Source organism: Erinaceus europaeus, chromosome 9 (assembly GCF_950295315.1).
Source record: "Erinaceus europaeus chromosome 9, mEriEur2.1, whole genome shotgun sequence".
Lineage (NCBI taxonomy): Eukaryota > Metazoa > Chordata > Mammalia > Eulipotyphla > Erinaceidae > Erinaceus > Erinaceus europaeus.
The window spans coordinates 121,889,030-121,912,246 of NC_080170.1; the positions used below are offsets into that span (position 1 = coordinate 121,889,030).

General features: G+C 47.9%; 1 protein-coding gene across 3 annotated transcripts in view; it reads right to left on the reverse strand.

Moving 5' to 3' along the window:
- The window catches only part of RUNX1 (RUNX family transcription factor 1), a 307,007-nt gene that overhangs the window by 278,127 nt on the left and 5,663 nt on the right, over window positions 1–23,217 (reverse strand). The window contains exons 1-2 of one of the 3 annotated variants that reach the window (XM_007519723.2): window positions 15,915–16,109; window positions 15,604–15,727 (exon numbers count right to left, since the gene is read on the reverse strand). In XM_007519723.2, the coding sequence (XP_007519785.2) occupies window positions 15,604–15,661 (58 nt within the window). In that variant the 5' untranslated portion in view covers window positions 15,662–15,727; window positions 15,915–16,109. Of the gene's footprint in view, window positions 1–15,603; window positions 15,843–15,914; window positions 16,110–23,217 lie in introns of those variants that run through there. The other 2 variants (XM_060198662.1, XM_060198664.1) reach the window with 2 other exon arrangements.

The window sequence follows — 23,217 nt, forward strand, 5'->3', positions numbered from 1 at the left end:
TGAGAAATACCTGCAGCCCTGCTTCACTACTTGCAAAGCTTTCCCTCTACAGGTGGGGACCAGGGACTCGAACCTGGGTCCTTGGGCATTGCAACATGTGCACTCAGCCAGGTGCGCCACCACCTGGTCCTGGTGTCACTTTTCTTTCTCACTATTTTCTCTCTCCTCTCATCTTTTCTCTATCCTATCAAATAAGATAAACAGAAGGAAAGAAAAAAAGGTCTGAAGTCCTCAGGCTCAGACCAATAGGGACTTAGAGGTCACACAGACTCTGGCACTAAATATAAATATACATTTACATATGGGCCCTGGAGCAGGTGGATGGAGGTAAATAGTTAATTTTAGCCACAGAATTTTTTTTTTTTTTTTTTTTTTTAGTAAGAATGGGAGCTACTCCCTGCCCTAATCCAACTTTCTAGCCTTTTCTCCACTCTGACACCATTCTTTCAGACAATATTCTCATCTAACCTCAGGCTAACTACCAAACTCAAGCAAAACTACTATAGTTGTATATCCCCAGGAACATGCCTAAAATGGTTCTCCTAGCTTTTTTCTGCCCTAAAATCCCTAACCTCATCTGCTCTGACCCTACTTTCTGGTTCCTGTTCATTAACCATCTTGACTCAATTTAGGTCATGCCACCTTCCAGACACCAGGCTGCAGATGCTACCATGACTCCACCCCGACTTCTCTGGGCAGACGACCTCACCAATGTGTCCTGGACCCTCACATCTCCAGAGCTCTGGCCCACTAGGGAAAGATAGAAACGGGCTGGAGTGTGGATCGACCTGTCAACGCCCATGCTTAGCGGAGAAGCAGCTACAGAAGCCAGACCTCCTACCTTCTGCTCCCCGTAAACAACCTTGATCCAGACTCTCAGAGGGGGAGAAGTGATAGGATGAAGATAAGAGGACTCTGCACTCTAGCTCCGAGGTAGTTATGATGTCATGAGTGGTTTAGAGGGGAAGAGAGGATTGAATCAGAAAAAGAAGAGGCAACTGTGTATAAATGTGGACGGACAGTTGTAGAGAAGATGGTTGGCCCATGTCTACAACCTTAGGGGAACTGTGGTGGATTGCAGTGGGGAGAGTGCAGATTCAGAACTCTGGTGGTGGGATGGTGTGGATTCAAACCCCTGTCGACATGTAATTCTGTAACATAAAAATAAAAAAATAATAAATTAAAGAAAGATCTGAAGTCCTCTCTGTTTTCAGTCAATTTCAAGTTCTCACCAGCAGAGTCTTATCATTTCAGGCTGACCAGAGATTAGGCAAAATTCTTTCTCAGAGGACCAGGGTGAGGACAAACAGCTGATAAGGGAGGCCACATGGAGAGCTGGCCGGCTGCTCTCCTGTCCTTCTCCCAGATGATGTGGCTTCAGGACGGGACACCTTGCGCTCCTGACTCAGAATCCATTTGACCTCGGCCCTCTTGTCTACACAGATACAACTGTGTCTTTGAATCAGCAGAACCGGGGTGCAAGCTGAGGTCTCTAGTTTTTTTTTTTTTCTTTTAAAGTATATATTTAATATATTTAAATATATATATATTTGTGATTAATAGTGGGCTACAAGATTATAAGATGGCAATGTATAGGCCACACCACATCTACCACCAAAGTTCTATGCTCCCGCCCTCCTACCTCCTAAAAATAACCTCCAGAGTTCTTACAAGTGTTATAAACAGTTTGCTTCTGTTTTGTTTGAATTTTTTTTTTTTTTTGGCAACTTGATGTGTATCAGTTCTCTAGATTCCACCTAGGAGTGAAACCATCTGGTAGCTGTCTTTCATCGCTTTACTTATTTCCCTACACATCATCACCTCCAACTCCATCCATGTTGTCCCAAAGGACACACTCTCATCTATTTTGACTGCAGAGTAATACTCCATGGAGTCTGTATCCCCATAACTTGTTTAGACAGTCATCTGTGGCTGGCATCTAGGCTGCTTCCACACTCTGGCTGTTGTGAATAACAGGGCTGCCTGCGTCCCTTCAAATTAGTGTTTGTGTTTTCACTGGATAACACGGTAAGAGTGGTGTTTCTGGGTCATAAGGTGATTCCATTTTTATCTGTTAAAGGACTCCCCATAGTACTCATCCAAGGAGGCTGCCCCCATTGTGTTCCCACTAGCAGTGGAGCAGAGTTCAACCTCCCCAAAACCTGTTATTTCCTGGTTAGTGGATGTAAGTTATTCTCTCAGCTGTGAGATGGTATTTAGTGTTTTTTAATTTGCATTTCTCTAATGATAAGTCAAGTGGAACTTTTTTTAATTGTGAGGGATTAATGATTTACAGTCAGCAGTAATCGTTGGCACATGTGTAAAATTTCTCAGTCTTCTACAAAACAGTGTCACGCCCCAGTCTAGGTTCTCCTCCACCATCATGCGCTAGGACCTGACAACTCCCAGCCCCTCAGTCCTTTACTTTGGTGCAATACACCAAACCCCATCCAAGTTCTGCTTTGTGTTCTTATTTGAAAATTTCACACATCAGAAATGATAGCAACAACAAATGCTGGAGAGGTTGTGGGGTCAAAGGAACCCTCTCTCCTGCATTGCTGGTGGGAATGTAAATGGGTCCAACCCCTGTGGAGAGTAGTCTGGAGAATTCTCCAAAGGCTAGAAATGGACCTACCCTATGACCCTGCAATTCCTCTCCTGGCGATAGATCCTAAGGACCCCAACACACCCATCCCCAAAGATCTGTGTACACCTATGCTCATAGCAGCACAATTTGTAATGGTCAAAACCTGGAAGCAACCCAGGTGTCCAACAACAGATGAGTGGCTGAGCAAGTTGTGATCTAGATACATACTGGAATATGACTCAGCTATTAAAAACAGTGAACTCACCTTCTTCATCACATCTTGGATGGAGCTTAAAGGAATCCTGGGATGTGAGATCAGTTCCAGAGAAGGGTGAAATAAGGGATGGTCTCACTCTTGGGCAGAAGTTGAGAAATAAGAATAGAAGGGGATCTCTATTTTCCATTTGACAGACACCCTCTAAAACCTGGACTCATTTTATATTCAAAGGCTAACGGCTAGGAAGGCAGGATTGGGTGTGCGACAGAAAATTCTCAAAATGAATGCCGGCTTGCTGCCAGCCAAAAGGAAATGATGAGGTCAGTTCTGCATTTCAGGGAATGACTGAAGAAAGGATCTATCTATCTATCTATCTATCTATCTATCTATCTATCTATCTATCTATCTAATGAGTTTATAAGGAGAGAGTCATGCATCCAGACTCAGGAAGCAGCCAAAGGAGACACTGATTACAAAGCAAAACTCATCTCTAACAGAAATCCAAGGTGAGAATAAGAGCTCTTCAATCTTGAAGACAGAAGGCGGGGCTATTATCTGGGTGGTTGTGTTCATTAAGGAAGACTGACTGATGAGGGGGGCAGGTGGTGGTGCACTGGGTTAAGTCCACATTGTACGAAGCACAAGGACCCACCCAAGGATCCTGGTTTGAGCTTGGGCTCTTCCCCCACCCCCACCTGCAGGGAGGTGGCTTCACAGGCGGTGAAGCAGGTCTGCAAGGTGTCTGTCTTTCTCTCCCCCTCTCTGTCTTCCCCTCCTCTCTCCATTTCTCTCTGTCCTATCCAAAAAAATTGAGAAAACGGCTGCCAGGAGCAGTGGATTCATAGTGCTGGCACCAAGCCCCAGCGATTACCTGGAAGCAATAAATAAATGAGAGTGATTCACAAGGTTTCACTCTAGAAATTTCATAGAAATAATATTATTATCTTTTCTTTTTTCATTTTTAAAAAATTATTTATTTATTGGATAGAGACAGCAAAATCAAGTGGGTAAGAGGTAACAGAGATGAAGAGAGACTGAGAGACACCTCAGCCCTGCTTCACCACATGCAAAGCTTTCCCCCCCACAGGTGGGGACCACGGGCTCAGACCCAAGTCCTTGCATATTGTAACATGTGAGCTCAACCAGGTGCACCACCTGGCCCCATTGTTATATATATTTTAAAGGTGTTAGGCTTTTGAGAATCAGAAGGAGGGAGGGAGGGAAGGAGAGAGAGGAGGAGGAGAAGGCAAGTGTTTGCACTTATTGATAGCTAAGTCAGACCTACTCCTGCCAAGAACACAGAATGGACTCTATTTTTTTTTTTTTGCCCCCACAAATGGTGAAAGCTAAGTACAATTCTCCACTTCTGCCAGCCTCCCCTCTCGCTCTCACTTGCTCAAATTGTTTCAATTCAGCATTTCTACCACCCCAAGTGAGCGTCCCCTTCCCACTCAGCATCACATCAGGACTCCTGAGAAGGAAGGAAAGAGGGACTTGAAGTCTCTTGGCATGACCAGCAGACCCCTAGACAGAGCTGGGGCAGGGGGGACACTGACTTCCAGTACCACTGAAAATTCACTGAAGTTTTTGGCCCCCGAAACTTGATGACTAATAGCACGCTATGGGGCGGAAGTCTGACTGATAACACTGGCAAGTAGACCTGCAAACAGTTCGCACGTTATGTGTTTTATTTGCAGTGTTCTTACAATAAAGCCAGGCAGCAGAAAGTGTATGTGAAGAAAAAAATATCACAAAGAGAGAGCTCACTGGGTAAGATGCATGTCCTGTCATGTCTGCAGTCTCAGGCTTGGACCCTAGTACTACTTGGTGCCTAGTCCCGGGGCACCAGGGCGGGAAGCTCTGTTGCTACAGTGTCACTTCTTCTTTCTTTAGCAGAATAAAAAAGAAAAAGAAAGAAAAGCAGCTGAGAGAGGAGTGACATTGAGAGAGAAAGAAAAAGAGAATTGCACAGGGAGAGAAAAATGCATTCACAATGCTGATGGACACATCACACTCAGGTGGTTCCTGGACATGAACATCCATGGATAAATGACTGGTGTTAACTGCTCACACTCTTGTTCAAGGTCAGCTGTCTTTGCAAGTTGTGACAGACAGGGATCACAAATGACTGCACAGGAAGCGGGGTCTTCCTGGGCTGGTCTCAGCCCACATGCATTCCCAGCCCAGGATGGAGTCCTGCTAAGTCCCTTGCAGCCAGAGAAGCGCCCCTGGCTGGGGTGGGGTTTGAGCCCTGCAAGTCCTCTGTCTGGACTCACCTGCTGTCTGAGCCCCAGTTCACCATGACAACATAAGGGGGGTGGGCTGGACAGAGACACAGCTCCCAGACACCCCCAGCCCAGGCCTGCCTGGTCCCAGAACACCTGCCCTGCAGGCAGAGTTCCTGCCTGGCTGCTGAGGCCAGTCAGAATGGCATTTTATTTTTAAGATAGAGACAGAGAAGACAGAGAAAGAAAGGGAGTGGGAAGGAGAGAGAGAGTGGGAGAGGGAGAGAGAGAGTGGGAGAGGGAGAGAGGGAGGGGAAGGGAGAGGGAGGGAGAGGGAGGGAGAGGGAGAGGGAGGGAGAGAGAGAGAGACCACTGAACCAGAGCTCACCGCCCCTCATGCCACAGGGTCCAGGCCATTAAAGTTATTGCTGGGGCTCAAATATTTTTTGATAGAGGGTGAGGGACAGAGACAGAGACAGAGAGGGAGAAGACAGAGAGAACAAGAGACACCCACAGTAAAATGTGTGCTCTACCAGGTGTGCTGCTCCCCAGCCCGGGGACTTGTCTTCTCTGGTGTGTCCAAGGTTTCCGTGGGAGCTTGGCCTTTGAAACCTGCAGTTCCCAAGCATGATCAGCCCCACTCCTCTCTCTCTTTTTCCTTCTCTCTCTCTCTCTCTCTCTCTCTCTCTTTCTCAGAGTCCACAGGCAGAGTCACTACACCAGCCCAGTAGTCTGCTTCCCTTTCTTCCTTCCTTCCTTTCTTTCCTTCCTTCCTTCCTTTCTCCTTTCTTTCTTTCTCTTTCTTTCTTTCTTTCTTTCTTTCATTCTTTCTTTCTTCCTCTCTCTCTTCCTTCCTTCCTTTCTCTCTCTCCCTTCTTTCTTTCTCCCTCCCTTTCTCTTTCTTTCTTTCTTTCTTTCTTTCTTTCTTTCTCTCTCTCTCTCCCTCCCTTTCTCTTTCTTTCTTTCTTTCTTTCTTTCTTTCTTTCTTTCTCTCTCTCTCTCCCTCCCTTTCTCTTTCTTTCTTTCTTTCCTTCTTTCTTTCTTTTTTCTTTGCAGAACTCAAGTGAGACACAGAGCCATTCACTGACTCATCAGGGTCACTAGGAAGGGACTTGAGAAACCGAAAGCTTGTTTCACATTTCCTGTCCTGGCCTCCCAGCCCCGTCAGGACTAGCAAATATCGGCTACCTTCCTTTGGGGACTTTGGCAAACTATGAGGAAATGTTACTAAAAAGCATCACAAATTGGCCCCCTCTCTGAGGCCCATGGAGCATGGTTGGCTGGGAGAAATGGTAGGTAATAAAGAGATTGATTTATTCATGTATTTGTTTATTTATATATGAGTGAGAGAGAGAAAGGGAGGAGGAGGAGGAGGAGGAGGAGGAAGAGAAGGAGGAATAGAGTGGAGAGGAGGAAGAGAGAGGAGGAGGAAGAAGAAGAGGAGTAGGAAGGGGAGGAGAAGGAGGAGGAACCAGAGCTTCACTCTGGCAACCGACATGCTGGAGACTGAACTCAGGACCTCATGCTTGAGGGTGTAATGCTTAGTCTGTCTACCACACCTTCTCCTAGGTTACAGAAATGATATATATTTTTCCATTAGGAAGAAAGTTCAAGGAAAATAAAGTCATTCCTGGCTCTCCAGGAGGAGAAAGATAGCCCAGCTTTACATTACAACATGCCCCAGTTAACTCCCACACTCAGAAACCTAACTGATTTATCCAAAGGGATGTCAGTTATCTTTATGAGGGACCTCTGCCCAGGGGCAGGAGACACACTGAGCTCATCTCTCTTGTCCCCACCTGGGGTCCTGCCCCCCACCTGGAAGCCCCAGCCTCTCCTCCTGTGTTTGCCTTTCATTCTTCCTCTCCCTCAAATCCTGAATCAGTTCCTTCAGGAGCCTGGAAGCCTTACTGACCTACACAAAATAAATCCAAACAAATCCACTCTCAGGTATTCTGCGTGTTGATGTAGCAGCTCTGCTCTCATATAAAGTGAGCTGGAGACAACCACTGGGAAGAGAAAGTAAGTCTACAGGGCTTGTGACTCTCTCTCTCTCTCTCTCTCTTTTTCTCTCTCTCTCTCTCCTTATTTTGCTTCCTTCCACCCTTCCTTTCTTTTTCTCTATTTCCTTCTTTCTCTTTCTTCTTCTTCTTTTTTATTTTTTATATTTATTTATTTTCCCTTTTGTTGCCCTTGTTGTTTTTTTTTACTGTTGTTGCAGTTACTATTGTTGTTATTATTGATGTCATCATTGTTAGATAGGACAGAGAGAAATGGGGAGAGGAGGGGAAGACAGAGAAGGGGAGAGAAAGACAGACACCTGCAGACCTGCTTCACCACCTGGGAAGTGACTCCCCTTCAGGTGGGGAGCCTGTAGCTCGAACCAGGGGCTCGAACCATGATCCGGAACTGGGATCTTACTCCGGTCCTTGCGCTTTGCGCCACATGTAGCCTGCTGCTCTGCTGCCTGATTCCCCCTTATTTCTCTTTTCCTCCTTTTTTCTTTCTTTCTCTTTCCCTCTCTCCTTTTTCCTTTCCTTTCCTTATCTCCTTTCATTCTTCTTTCTCTCTCTCACCAGAGCACTGCTTGGCTCTGTTTTCAGATGGTGCTGGGGATTGAACCTAGGACTTTGGATACAGTGCATATCAATACTGTAAGGTTTCCTTGAGTTGCTTTTGGTTCCTTACTGAGAGAGAAGCAGAGTGTCACTGGTATTCAGGGCTGGGTATCCAACTAAGGACGTCCCATGTCCAAATCCTGCTCTCTGGCCACCACGAGCCTCCTGCCAATACTTCAGGGTTATGCAGCCTGTTGATAAGAAAATCCATGGATAAAAGTGAATCCCAGGGCCGGGTGGTGGCACAATGGGATAATCGCAGGTGGCGCAAAGCACAAGGACCAGTGTAAGGATCCTGGTTTGAGCCCCTGGCCCCTCACTTGCAGGGGAGTCGCTTCACAAGCGGTGAAGCAGGTCTGCAGGTGTCTGTCTTTCTCTCCCCCCTCTCTGTCTTCCCCTCCTCTCTCCATTTCTCTCTGTCCTATCCAACAACAATGACATTAACAACAACAATAATAACCACAACAAGGCTACAACAACAAGGGCAACAAAAGGGGAGAAAAAAGATGGCCTCCAGGAGCGGTGGATTCATGGTGCAGGCACCGAGCCCAGCAGTAAATCTGGAGGCAAAAAAAAAAAAAAAAAGTGAAGCCCCTAAGAAACACCGCACTCCCCTATCAGCTGCCAGGCTCAGCTGCCCTTGGGAACACCTCAGCTGCTCCTTCCCTCAAGTGGATACTCTGAAAACTAGAACTCCATAACCCAATACACATTGTCTATATTTTTAAAAAGACTTTTCTGTAAAGTTAACACATTTATTAGCAAGAGAGAGAGAACCAGAGCATTACCCTGGCACATGTGTTTCAGAGAATCACACTTGGGACCTGAAGTTTTCTTTTTTGGACATTTTTTTGTAATTGTTTGCCTCCAGGGTTATCACTGGGGCTTGGTGCCTGCACTATGGATCCGCTGTTCTTAGAGGCCATTTTCCCCATTTTGTTGCCCTTGTTATTGATGTCGTTGTTGTTGGATAGGACGGAGAGAAATCCAGAGAGGAGGGGAAGACAGACAGGGGGAGAGAAAGACAGACACCTGAACACCTGCTTCACTCCCCTGCAGGTGGGGAGGTGGGGAGCTGGGGGCTCAAACTGGGATGATCCTTACACGGGTCCCTGTGCTTTGCGCCATGTGCGCTTAACCCGCTGCGCTACTGCTCAGCCCTGGAACATCAAGCTTTTGTTAAGTCTGTCTCTTTAGCCTCTGTGCTATCTCCTGGTCCACAATACCTACTTCCCTTTTTCTTTCTCCTTCCTTCCTTCCTTCCTTCCTTCCTTCCTTCCTTCCTTCCTTCCTTCCTTCCTTCCATCTTTCCTTCCTTCCCTCCTTTCTCTTTTTCTTTCTATTATAGTTCATAGAACAGAGAGAAATTGAGAAAGGAGGGGGAGATAGAGAGGGAGAGAGACAGAGAGACACTTACAGCCCTGCTTCACCACTCGTGAAGCTTTCCCCCTGCAGTTGGGGAGTGAGGCCTTGAACCTGGGTCTTTGCATATGGTAACGTGGTCACTTAGCAGGGTGCACCAGCACTCGGTCTAGCTGTTCTTTAAATGATTAGGTTAGACATTTGCACACTTTACTTATTTAATTTATCCCCCCCCCCCAGTTACAGTCACTATTTTCACTTTCTAGCTGAGCAATGGAGACTGAAGACAAGTTGCTACTATGATTCCATCCTGACTTCTCTGGGCAGACGCCCTCACCCATGTGTCCTGGAGCCCCACCTCCCCAGATCCCTGTCCCACCAGGGAAAGACAGAAACAGGCTGGGGCTCTGGATCCACCTACCAACACCCATGTCCAGCAGAGAAGCAATGACAGAAGCCAGACCTCCCACCTTCTGCTCCCCTTAATGATCCTGGGTCTATGCTCCCAGGGGAATAAAGAACAGGAAAACTTCTAATGGAGGGGATGGGATACGGGACTCTGGTGGTGGGAACTGTGCGAGATTGTACCCCTGTTATCTTACAATCTGGTTAATCATTATTCAGTCGCTACTAATAATAAAATGACAAGTTTCTTGATGTCATTTTACTCCAAAGAGAAACATGGGAAGGAAAAACCAAAAAGGTCATCATATTGTTTGTCCCCAAATTCGGACCAACTGTCTTCACCACCCCCCTTTCTCCTAGCAATTGCTTTAGAACAGAAAACAACAACAAACAAACACAAAAGCAAACAAACAAAAACCCAACTATGAGCACCAGGCTCTCTCCTCTAGATCTGCCCAGGCCAAAGCCTGGCTTCTCCTGGGGGTCCTGTGGGTGCTGTGTCCTTGGAGCCTTGCCCTGCCTCGCTCTTGGCACAGAGACAGACTGCCTTGTAACACGGTTGGTTCATCTATTTCAGGAGGACAGCCGTCTCCTGGCCACTGACCAGCCTGCAGTGACTCTCCCAGGCATCTCTCTGTTTCCATCGAGGCTCAGCTGCTGTGTCTAAAGATACTTCTGCTCCTGATCACTGAGATTGGACCCTGGGAGCAGGTGTGTCACCTCCTGTGCCCATTCCCCCACACCTATCCCTTTAGTCGTGTGTGTGTGTGTGTGTGTGTGTGTGCGCGCGCGCAGAGTTCTGAATCACAAAGACAATCCCACAGAGGGGGGAGGAGAAGACTAAATCCAGGTGGCTTCTTGGGGGAGGTGTTGCAAGAGGAGGGGAGGGGAGGGCACCACTTTTTTCTCCTCCTTTAAACACACACCCATTTCAAAATCATTTTGTCACCGTCCAAAGATTCTTGGCTTGCCAAGGGCTGAATGACTGAGTGATGAATTCAGATAGGTTTTTTTTTCTGGTACCCTTTTTTTTTTTGTTTGTTTGCTTTTCAGTTTCAAAATGTGTGAGCAGTTTCTGAAGTCAAAGTTCCATCTTGTTTGGGGCAGGGGTGACTACAGCTTTATTTTTCAACAGCCAGGAAGGCAGGCAGGACAGACATACTCAGCTTCCCTGGGGTTTGGGGGAAGAGCAGTCAGGGAGCCTGGTGAGTGTCTCCTTCCCAACACCACTGGGCTGTGGGGCCTCCTCACACATTATCATGTTGCCAGCCAACGAGAAGAGATTCAGCCCAAAACAGTAAGAGAATTAAGGGCACAGATTCCTAGGCCCCCAGAATGTGTCTCTCTCTGCTTGGACATAGGATCTCTGTGGAGGACATTCATGTGACACTGGACCATTAGACAGGCACTAATGCAACATGGCAGAATTCCTAGGAGGAGGACAGGAGGACAGAGGACGGCGGAGGCAGGCTTAAAGGGAAAGACATGAAGACACCAGTCTGTCCTCTGTACCTCCAGGCTAACTCTCAGAAGAGACCAAAACACCCAGGATTGCGAAGGATATTTCTTGCCTCTAAAATGACAAGATGGTGCCTCTCTGCTACTTCAGCTCCTGCCCCGGGGTGCTGTGTCACTTGTCCCTGTAGCCTCAGGTAGACCCTGGCCCCTGCATGCTGAGTGCCAGGCCTGGTGACATCTGCCCTCCGCCCCTGTCATTCTCCCTCTCCAGGGAGTCAGCAGATGAGGGCCTTCTAGGTATTTACTGAGTGATTGATTTTCTGAAAATAGTGGTCCTGGCTGCCAGCAAAGATACACTTGCTATACCCTCAGGACATGTGCATCCCTAGTTTTTAAAATTAAACTAGTCTATTTATTTATTTTTCATTATCTTTATTTATTTATTGGATAGAAACAGCCAGAAATTGAGGGGGAAGAGGGCGATACAGAGAGATGCCTGAAGCTCTATTTCTCCACTTGCAAAGCTATCCCCACACAGGTGGGGACTGGGGGCTCGAACCTGGGCTCTTACGCATTATAATATGTGAACTTAACCAGGTGTGACACCATGCAGCCCCACATATCCCTTTTTAAATCGCATTTTCTTCTTATTAGTGATTTAAGATTGACTGACAAAATTATAAGATAACAGGGGCATCATTCCACACCATTCCCACCACCAGAGTTCTGTGTCCCCATTCCCTCCAGTGGAAACTGCAGTGGTTCTCCCAAGGTCACAGACATGACTTGACTATCATTTCTAAAACTATATATATTTGCCCATTTTTCCCACTATGGTTCTGCCTTCTCTTCCTTTCTAAGCGACATCTGCACCTGTTGCAGATTCCAAATGCCTTTCCTTTTTTTCTCCTTCCCCACTAGGGAAAGACAGAAACAGGCTGGGGGTGTGGATCCACCTGCCAATGTCCACGTCCAGTGGAGAAGCAGTTACAGAAGCCAGACCTCCCACCTTCTGCTTCCCACAAAGAAATTTGATCCAGACTCCCAGTGAGGAAGAAATGTTAGGGGAAGGTGACCAGAGGGCTCCGAGCCCCAATCCCAGCTGTCTTTTTGAAGGAGAAGATATGTCTGCACTGAGATCTTTCTTCCCCGTGGTTCTAGGAACCCATGAGCACATCAACACGCCGGTGGTGAGCCACCACTAAGCCACTTCTGAGCCCTAACCTCCACGAGGCCTGCTCCCCGTTCTCCCCTCACCCCTTCCACGCCCACAGCCGCCTTTCTGTGGAGAGCCCCTGAGTCCCACAAGAAGGCCAGAAGTGGGTGTTGGTGAGGATTTTGTCTCTCGGGCCCCTGTAAGTTCGTTCCCCAGAATTTCAATCACGGCCCAGAGCCTAAGAGCCGAAGCAAATGAAGCGAAAGAGAATTGGCACAGTGTTGCAGAGAGCCCTGCTCTGTGGTCGGCTGACCACAATCTCTCTAGCTGGCCCCTGTCAGACTTATTCCTCTCTGAGAGACTGGCAGAACCCTCTCCCTCCTTTCCCACTGCCCAATCCTTTCTTCTTTCTTTCTTCCTTTCTTCCTTCCTTCCTTTCTTTCTTTCTTTTTCCTTCTCTCTTTCTTTTTTTCTTTCTTTATTGGGGGATTAATGTTTTACACTCCACAATAAGTACAATAGTTTGTACATGCATAGCATTTCCCAGTTTTCCACATAACAAAACAACCCCCACTAGGTCCTCCTCTGCCATCATATTCCAGGACCTGAACCCTACCCCTTATCCACCCTAGAGTCTTTTATTTTGGTGCAATACAGCAGCTTTAGTTTCTCTTTCTCTTTTCTTTTCTCTTCTATACTTTTTTTTACCCCCAGGGTTATTGCTGAAGCTCAGTGCTGTTACTATGAATCCACTGCTCCTGGAGGCCTTTTTTTTTTTTTTTTTCATTTTATTGGATAAGACAGAGAGAAATTGAAAGAGGTGGGACACACACACACACACACACACACACACACACACAGAGAGAGAGAGGGAGAGGGAGAGAGAGAGAGAGAGAAAGACAGACACCTGCAGACTTGCTTCATCGTTTGTGAGGCGTCCCCCCTGCAGGTCGGGAGCCTGGGGCTCAAACCTGGATCTTTGCGCTTCATACTATGTGCACTTAACCGGGTATGCCACTGTCCCCTGCCCCACAAAATTTCTACATGGAGTCCCTCTGTAAACCATGTGTGATGGGCTTACTCCTGGAAGAATTTCCACAGGGGGCCAGACACCACCACCTGAGTAAGAAAATAGGATATTTTGCCCTCTGGCTGGGGACCTGCTTGCTGTGAATTGCAGGAAGCCACAGTGCTGACCCCTAGGCGACAGAAGCAGGTCACAACCAAAGAGTTTGTTGGACGGGCTCCTTGTAGCATGGTGCTCTGAAGAGCACCCCCAGGGATGTCCCACCTGGTCACCTGGCCGGGCTCCTGCAGCCCAGAGTGTGACAGTCACATCTGAACACTTCTGACCCTCCTGTTGACCGGCCTGTACCAAACGACCCTGCAGACAGATACACGCTCATGCTGGCTCTCTGTTATTTAAACTCTAAGGATATTATTGAGCTAAGAGTCTGAAGTCACCCTCCACTCCAATTCCTTTGATTAGGAAGAAGGACCTTAAAAATCTGTTTGTATACTACGTAGTTTTTTCAATGCCCATGAACCCTTGTGAGTCTTAGCTAGAATCTCAGAGTCCTTGAACAAAATCACTGTCCCTTGTCCCTGGTCTCTGGTGGACAGATGGCCATCCCAGGAGGACACTGTGGAACTGTGTTAATGTTCAGGTCTGTGCTTTTTATTCACTTACATTCACAGGATCGAGAACACAGCCCTACTTGGCTCTGGCTTACGGCAGTGCCAGGGACCTGCAGGAACCCTGAAATTCTGGGGTTCCTGGTGTGAACATCTAGTTTATTTCTTCAGTACTTGGTTCCTTCTTCGTCCTGGTACATGTCCCTGCCGGGCCAGTGAGGACAGTGGCACACACCCGAAATTGAATCTCTCAACCCCAAGGAATGTTGAAAAGTTCCCTGACTCTCTCTCTGCCTCCTTGAGCTGAGGGACAGACAGGAAGAAAGGGACAGGGGGACAAAGAGCAGTGCTATCAAAGGAGGGAGGCAGGAAGACCTTTTCTTCTTTTCTGTTACTGCACTTTTTTTTTTTTTTTTGGCAGACCCAGAGGAAACGCAGTAGCAGCAGTGGCAGTGGGGCAGTGGTGACAGCGTGGAGAGGGAGCCCTTCGCAGAAGCCCCAACGTGTGACTCACAGGGGCAGGCAGGCTGCATGATTCAAGTTCACCCACCCTGCCAGCCCCCTCCACTGCCAGGAAGGCAGCCCTTCAGAGGCCTCTCATCAATCCTCTCCTCCCGCTCCACTCTGTCTCCCCTCTGTTCCTGCCGTTCTACCCCCACAAGCAGACACACCCCACACACATTTGCCAAAATTTTAATTTTCCCGGCCCCAAAACTGGGAGACGGAAGGGGAGAGGGACACTCACAGTGGCATTTGTTGTGACAACCCACCCCCCCCCCCCATTTGGCTGTCTGGAACAATATGAGTCACAGATACTTGTAGAGTGTGCAGGGAGGGGGTTTTGTCCCTAGAAAATTAATGAGCCTTCCCCATTCCATCCAAGCCCATCCCGCCCTGACAAACCACCTAACCACGCCGGGCAGGAGGGCGGGATTTGGTTAAGGTGGATGGGCCAACGCAGGGCTCTGTGAGGCTTTCTGTTTGTTTAAGCCCAGCCCTCTCTATCCCACCAAAGATATACAAAACTCTCTCTCTCTCTCTCTCTCTCTCTTTCTCTCTCTCTCTCTCTCTCTCTCATACACACACACACACACACAAACACAAACACACACATACATACTCTCTCTCCCTGGTCTTTACACATTTCAAGAGGCAAGTGGCTAGCAAACCACTGGGACAGGTCTGCCAGGCTCCCTCCCATGTCCCTACCAGGAAGCGGGTGGTCTCATGACTAAACCCAGACAACAACAGCGCTGCTTGATTTCAGACACTTCTTCATTTGCTCTCTCTCTCTCGCGTGCTCTCTCTCTCTCTCTCTGCCACAGAAACTTCCAGAGACCTGTCAGTTGCTGGCTGGGAGAGGCCGGCAGGCTATTCATGTCTGTGCAGATAAGGACTGGAGTATGAACTCCATTGGGGCCTTACCCCAGGTCCCACCTGCCTGGCTCCTGTCTTCTCCTTGTGCAGACAAGCTATTGTCACTTCATCCCCAAGGCTGAACAGAGACACCCCTCCACCCCCCCGACCACTCTGCCCCATACCAGCAGCTCTAGCTGTCCACTGGCCATCACCCTGAGCCCCGGGGAAGCCCAGGCAGGGTGGGTGGGGCGGGCCCAGGGCAGGATGAACTCAGTGTCAGACGCAGAGAGAGAGAACCCCACTGTGTAACCCAGAGAACTTTGCGCCATCTTTCAAATCTCCAGGACCCTGCATAGAAGCAGCCCCGGTGCCCTCATGCACCGACCTTTCACTGGCTCCAAGGAACACATTTCTGAAGCCACGGCCCTCTGATAAATAAAGTAAACCCATAGTCTTGTAACCAGATGCCTGGGGTTTGAATTCCTCTCACCACCACCAAGGAGGAACCAAGACACCCCGGTCCCCACACGGCCAGGCCGACGCACTGCTGAACAGACTCAGAGCTCAAGGCGGGTACTCACCTCTCATGAAGCACTGTGTATAGGAAGAGAATGACTCAAATACACTCTCTGAAGCCATCGCTGCTTCCCAAGAATGCACCCGGGTTGGCAGGCAGCAGGGGAGGGTTTCAGTGATTACTTTGACCTTAACAGCAAAAAAAAAAAAAAAAAAAAAAAAAGAAAAGAAAGAAAGAAAAAGAAAAGAAGAAAAAGAAAGGTCAGCATGGTCACCTGCCCTCCTGTCCCAGCTCCTCTTACATCTGTCTTTTTTTTTTTTTCCCAACATCACTGGGACTCCCTGAGCCCTCTGGAAAAAAAAAAAAAAGCTGTACCTTTGCGAAAACAAATATTCAAATTGTTAAAGATTAAAAAAAAAAAAGTCAGCGGCTTCTTGGCTGTGGGTTGGTGATGCTTCTTGCTCTACGAAACCCTGTGGTTTGCCGTCTGAGTGATGCACCCTGCTCACTGACCACTGTGCTGGGCCCAGACTCCTGACTCTGCCAGCCTACCCCAACTTGTGGTTCTGTGGTTGTTTATGAGGCCCGGGGAAGTTTTCACACAACCCAAATTACAAATCTAACTGTTCCCTTTTCCTCCGCCCAATTTCATTGGTCCTGGCCTGTCATGTGACTCTGCTGATGTCAACTTCTTTCTTTCTTTCTTTTTTTTTTTTTTTTTTGACTTTCTGAGCCATGCCCTTCCTTCCCTCCACCTGCCTCCCCTCTGTGCTCTTGCAAGAAACAGCTCCAGGAGACATTGCAGAAGGAATAGTTACCAAAAGGGACCCAACCTATTATTATTACTATTATTATTATTTATTCTGTCAGTGAGCTTTGCTGAGTGCTTTCATTGGTGGTGGATACGGTGGGGATGACATTGTGGTCTGGAGAGTGAGCGGTGATTTTTGATGACTGTTTCATGGCCATTTCTTTGCTAGTAATTCAACCCCGGCATCAGGCTGGAGGTAGAGCCCATCATTTTAAGATGCCGGGCACTGACACCGGAGGGCTCACGTTCTGATAAAGGCAGCAGAGCTAAAGCTTAAAATAGAAAAGGAATTGTTGAGGTGAGTCTCTGTCCCCTTCAAGTGTCTCTCAACTCACGGACAACTCTGAGCCTGGAGAAGGGGAAGTGTCTGCACTTGGTTGTAGATAAAACCCCATTTTAGTTTAATGTTTTATTTACATTGAGTTAGAGAAGGCAGATAAGCAGAAAGAGAGGGAGAGATAGATAGATAGATAGATAGATTGATTGATTGATTGATAGACCATAGCACTGGAGCTTCAGGCTTGAAGCTGGGTTGTGCACACGGCAAAGTAGTGTATTATCCAAGTGAGATATTCCACCAGTCCCCAAAGGCCATTTGCACAAAATGCAAAGGAGGTGGTTTTAGTTCTCCTCTCAGCCTGCCCCTGAAGATGCCAGCTTTTCAGTAAAGAGATGAAAACCTACCAGCCTCTCTCTCTCTCTCTCTCTCTCTCTCTCTCTCTCTCTCTCTCTTCTTCTTCTTCTTCTTTATCTCTTGTAAAGGGAAACAGACTAAAGAGAAATTCTGCATTTGGAGCCAAAGCAGCAACAGCTCTCTGGAGACGGGTGTTTTTCTTTCACTTGTGAAGGTGAAGTCTGTCCACTGCGCCATTCAAATCCACAGGCTAATTTGCACCTATAGGTAAAACTCAGTCCAGGGCTCCTCCTGGCTCCCCTTTGAGCACAGAAGGAGACTCTGGAGGGGGGGAGGCAGAGGTGGCAAGTCTGGTGAGAAGGACTAAAGAATCTATCCAAGGTCACCCCTGCACCCCTGGGGAAGATGTGCCTGTCTGAAATAGCCTCGGGCAGGATCATCTTGCACGAGGGACAGCCTCTGGGGTCTGTATTTGTTTCTGTTCATCGTTTCTCCCTGTTCACTAAGCACTCCTCTTCTTGCCATTCCAGGAGCAAGACACACCTTTCTAGTGACACAGCCACCGCACCGAGGCTTCCCAGAGGCCTGGGGTGTTCTCCGGGAAGCAGCAGAGGCCACTCCAGACAGCACTTGGCCATGGCAGTGTCTTCGACAAGAAATAACCAGGTTTTGACTTACTCCTGTTTTGACTCAAGCAGGAATTGAAACTCAAGACACTGCTTTCTCTCAGACAAGTGTGGAGCTGTCTTGGCAAATGTGACAGCTTTACTTCTATGAAGAGGAGAGCAGCCTGGCTGTGTCTCTCAGATGGGCTATGAGCATCCCAACTCCGTGTACAGAACGAGGGAACTCGGTTCCCTGCCTTGCACGGCCCGTCTCCTGGTGAGGTGATGATCGCTGGACTCCCTCAGGAAGGCCAGCCTGGCCTAACTCCCACCCCCACCCCACTTAACCTTAACCTCCACGAAGCTTTTTTCTCTCTCTTCTACATAGAGGAGGCTCCTGGGAGCTGGCGCTAGCAGCTGCCCGTGCAGAATTGTTCCAGACTTGATAAGGCCTCAGATATTTTCAGCAGCAATGCAAGACAAATCCTTTAGCTGCCTCAATTCAGAAACTCCCCAGATGCTTGAAGCTTGAGGTGTCCGGATGAGGTCAGGGGAGGGCTTGCTGTGTCAGCTCGCTCGGATTCTCTCTGTAGACCCTGCGACAACCGGATATGGTGTGAGTGTGTCTGTCTGTCCCGGGGCAGGAGGGAGGGGTCTTGCTTGGACAGGTCAAGTTGAAAAGAGGAATAAGGGCTGGCCAGAGCCTCCACATGCACCGGACAGACCAGCTGTCACAGTTTGGGGCTGGGGTTTCGGTGAGGGGCGCCAGGGGGCGGGCTGTGGTGGCCTGCAGGATACTTGCCCTCAACTTCCTTCTCCGGGAAGGAAGAATTATTATCTCCCCAAACAGCCTCCCAGCCCGGGCCAGGCAGCAGTTGGAACTTCTCTGGGCCTCCTCCAAGTCATGACAAGAAGTGAAGACACAGCCAACTGCAGGGGAGTTGGGCTTCACCACTTCCTCCGGGGCTCAGACACAGTCTGTGCTCTACGCCCGGCTTTAGAGAATGCTCAGCTCGACCGACCTCAAGGACAAACCAACCTGCTCAGGTCTCTGCATGGTATCTTGACCCCCGCCCGCCCCACTTCTCCTTCTTGGGAGTGACCCCAGCTGTGACACCCCCAAGCAGTGGCTGAAGCAGACTGTGATTTTGCCTACCTTCAGATGACTTTTTTTTTTAATGCTAAAATCATATTGTCTGCAGCTCTGACATGCCTGAGGTGGGCAGGGGCTCAGAGTCTGGAGGGCTGCTCAAGAGCCATTTTTAATGACTCTGTAAAAATACCAGCAAAGCATGAAGGCTGCCTAGATGTTTCAAGCTGTAATTACCGTGTGGACTTGGGCTGGCCTGTCCATCCCAAGAGGATGTTCTCTCTGAGAGGACGTGTGTTCATTATAAGTCCACACCTTACATGTGTCTCTGAGTATGTGTATATTATTTAATTTTTTATTTATTATGTTATTTTTAAATTATCTTATTTATCTTAGAGACAGCCAGATATTGAGAGGGTAGGGGGAGATGAAGAGGAAGAGAGATAGAGAGACACCTGCAGCCCTGCTTTACCACTTGCAAAGCTTTCCCCCCTGCTGGTGAAGACTGGGGTCTTGAACCCTGGTCCTTGGGCATTGTAACATGTGTGCTCAACCAGGTGCACTACCACCTGGCCCTTATTTACTTAGTTGTTTTTTGATAGACACAGAGAGAAATTGAGAGGGAAGGGGGAGAGTAAGAGTAAGAGAGACAGAGAGACACCTGCAGCCCTGCTTCACCACTCATGAAGCTTTCCTCCTGCAGGTGGGGACCAGGGGCTTGAACCCAGGTCCTTGCACATTATAATTTGTGAGCTCAGCCAGGTGCACCATGGCTTGGCCCTTGAGTATGTTTGCAAAGCAGCCAGAAAATGAAGGGGAGAGAGGACCCCTCCCCAACAGGGCAGTGTCTAAACTCCCAGGAGGGCAATGTAACACCCATTCCTACTATTTTGCTAGATCTTTGCATTCCAGTGGGGGTGTTTTCCAGAAACTTCTATGCCTGGCTGACAATGAACTTCAGAGGTCTTTTTTTTTTTATACTGAGACACAGACCCTAAGACTTGGCAGAATGAAAAGGAGCTGCCCTCTGTACACTTGGTGATTCAAAGGAATCTGAGAACTCTTTAAATTTCTTTTCCTTCTATTCTTGTTTCATTGGCTAGGACAGAGAGCAACTGAGATGGAAGGGGGTGAGAGACAAAGAGAGAGAGAGAGAGGAGGCCACACACCTGGTTAAGTGCTCACATTACAGTGTACAAGGACCCAGGTTCAAACCCCTGGTGTCCACCTGCAGGGCGGAAGTTTCATGAGTGGTGAAGCAGGTCTGCAGCTTGTCTCTCTCCCTTTCTATCTCCCATTCTCTCTCAAGTTCTCTCGGTCTCTATCCAATAATAAATAAACGCTAAAAATGAAAAGATAAAGAGATGACAGAGAGACATGTAGCTTCAACACTCATGAAGCTTCTCCCTGCAGGTGGGGGTTGTGGGGGCTCAAACCTAGGTCCTATGTATTGTGCATGGTAGCTTGTATGCTCAACCAGATGTGCCACCACCTGACCCCATTCTTTAAATATTAAAAAAAAAACACTATATTGTTGGACATTAAGCCCCAGCCCTGTCCCCCCTTGCTCCATTGCTGACACTAGGGCCTATTTACATAATCATTGTTTTGCCTGGAAGATCCCCACCTTTGATGTATCTTCTTTCTACCTCGAGACCCACCCTACCTGCAGGGTACATTAATCCCGCCAGTTGAAACTCTAGCAACCGTTGCTACGTAAGCTTTCTACCTTCCCACTCTTTCTTTTCTCCACCCTCTTTCCCAGCCACCTCTGTTCTGGAGTTTCCACTTCTGGTTTTACCCTATAAAGCCCACTTCTGTTCCTGGTTTTGCTCTTTTTTTTTCTCTCCCACATCCTGACCTAGAGGAGGGCAGGAGTGCAGGGGGAAGCGGACGCTGGCCATTGCGGTTTCTGGCTCCACGTGGCCTAACCTGCTGCACTCACACCAGACTCTGGGGCTCCTGCATGAATAAAAATTTGTATCGCTACCGTCACGAGCTTGGTTCCTGGATCATCTCTCTCTCCCGCCCGCGACGCTAGCCCGGCAATATATATTTCATTTTAGATAGAGCAGAGAAGTCAGAGGGAGAGAGAGAGCCACAGCACCAAAGCTGCCTTTAATGCAGTGAGGGCCAGGCTCAAACCTGAGCTGTGCACATGGCAAAACACTTTCTTCACCTGCTCTTGGATGGAGCTTGAAGGAATCCTGTGAAGTGAGATCAGCCGGAAAGAGAAGGAGGAAAATGGGAGGATCTCACTCATGGACAGAAGTGGAGAAATAAGAACAGAAGGGGAGACATAAAGCAGAACTTGGAGTGGAGTTGGTGTATGTCACCAAAGCAAAGGACTCTGGGAGAAAAGGGGCTAGGAGAGGTTGGGGGTGGGGTGGCATCTGGAGTCTTAGTACAGGGTGGCAGAAAGGATCAAAGTTGGGGGTGAGAGTGTTTTTTAGACACTTATCAAGGGAAGATGAGAAATTGTACCCACATGTCTACAGCTGTACTGCAAAGCACTAACCTTTCAATAAAGTGATAAAAGAGAGAGGGGGGAAAAAAAAGAATGATGGCTTATATTTTACAAAATAAGGTCTCTTGGATTATCCCTGGGACCTTCTCAAGTTCTGGGGGTGGGACACTCAGTGGGGCTTGGCTCCTGTTCACCTCCTGTCTCCAGCCTTGGGGTACAAAGATTTCTCTTCCTGCAGGATCCCTCCTCCCAGTGACATCTGGACCATTCTGGGCTGCCAGGAGCCAGGAAGCCAGGAAACCAGGAATCATGTTGGGAATGGTTTCTCTTTCTTGAGCAATGGTATTTCTGCTTCTGGGGCTATTTGATACCAGGAGGGTAAAAACTGGAAAACTTGTGAAAACCAACCCTCTTTGAATGTTTGCAATGTTCAGCATCCTGGGTTTGGTGGAATGATGAAAAACATTCCCAGTGGGGACCGAACTTTCCAGGCAGTCACTCCAACCTGGAGGGCTAATTTTAGCCTGACAGCGAGACAGGAAAAGTTAAGGGGGAAAGGCTGGTGAAATAGTACACTTGGATCCTGCCCTGCTTTGCAATGCGCACAGCAACCCAGGTTCAAGCCCGGCCCCCACTACATGGAAGGGAATTCTGATCTCTGTGTGTCTCTTTCCTTTATCTTTAAAATAAAACATTGTATGGATTTATTTTAATGAGAGAGAAAGATAGATACCAGAGCACTACACAACTTTATCTTATGGTGGTGCTGGGGATCATAGAGCTTGAGACCTCAGAGCCTCAGCATGAAAGTCTTTTCAGAACCATGATGTTGTCTCCCCAGCACTCTCTTTGCTTTCCCTGTCTCTACCTAAGAAAAAAGTTAAAGAGAAAGGAGGGGCCAGGTGGTGGGACAACTGGTTGAGTGCCCATGTTACAGTGCTCATGGACCCAGGTTCAAGCCCTTGGTCCCCCACCTGCAGGTAGAAAGCTTCCTGAATGGTGAAGTATTCTCTGTCTCTGTTTCTCTCCTTTCTCTCTCCCTCTCTGCACTTCCCCTTTCTCCTTGACTTTGTCTGTCTCTATTTCATAAATAATAAATAAATAAAATATTTTTTTGAAATCTAAGGGGAACAGAGGAAAATTATAATTCCTGTGATTCAGACAAGCCTGACCCTAAAGTGTTCAGACAGTGTGAGAGCCAAGCGTTTCATGGTGGCGACTGATTATATCTGATTCCCCAAGCCAGTTCAGGTCTCTTTGATTTGGGAAACTTTGGGTTGGAGTTGTCTCTCCTCTTCTGGTGGTAGGTAGGGAAATCACTGACTGTCCTTGTGACCCTCCGCACATGGAAGCATAATGCCGTCTTTCTTCTGGAGGCTGCCTTGAGGGTCAGTCAATTCTGGGCTCTGCAAAGCTGCTTTGAATGGGCTGAGAGAGACCTCCTGGCTTGCTGCTTCAATATGGAAACACACACTCTGTGAATCTCAACATTTAGCCTCGCCTTGCCAGGCGCCACAGAAACACAGCACCTGAGGTCTACGAAGGAGAAAGCTGGTTCAGAATGAGTGAAGCACAGTCAAGGGCAGCTAATGGTGAGGAATTCTATTCACTTTTATCTCTGAATTTTTGAGTTAAGTGTTCTTTTGGGGGGAAATCATACAGTACACAGAGGAACATTTGCATTGGACCTCAAGAACTGGAAATAAGAAAACATCCATTTGAGGCCAAGCAGTGACACACCTAGTTAAGTGCACACAGTACTATGCTCAAGGACCTGGGTTCAAGCCCCCTGCTCCCCACCTGTAGGGGGATGTTATACACAAATGGTGAAGCAGGACTGCAGGCGTCTATCTTTATCTCTCCCTCTATATTTCCTCTTCCTTTTTCAATTTATCTCTATCCTAGCCAAGAAAAATGGGGGAAAATAAAGAGCCATGTGGAGCAGTAGATTTGTAGTGCTGGCACTGAGCCCCAGTGATAACCCTGTAGGCGAAAAATAAGAAAGAAAGAAAGCGAAGAAAAGAAAAAATAACATCTACTATACTGAGAGAACCAGTCTTCCCTCTTAAAA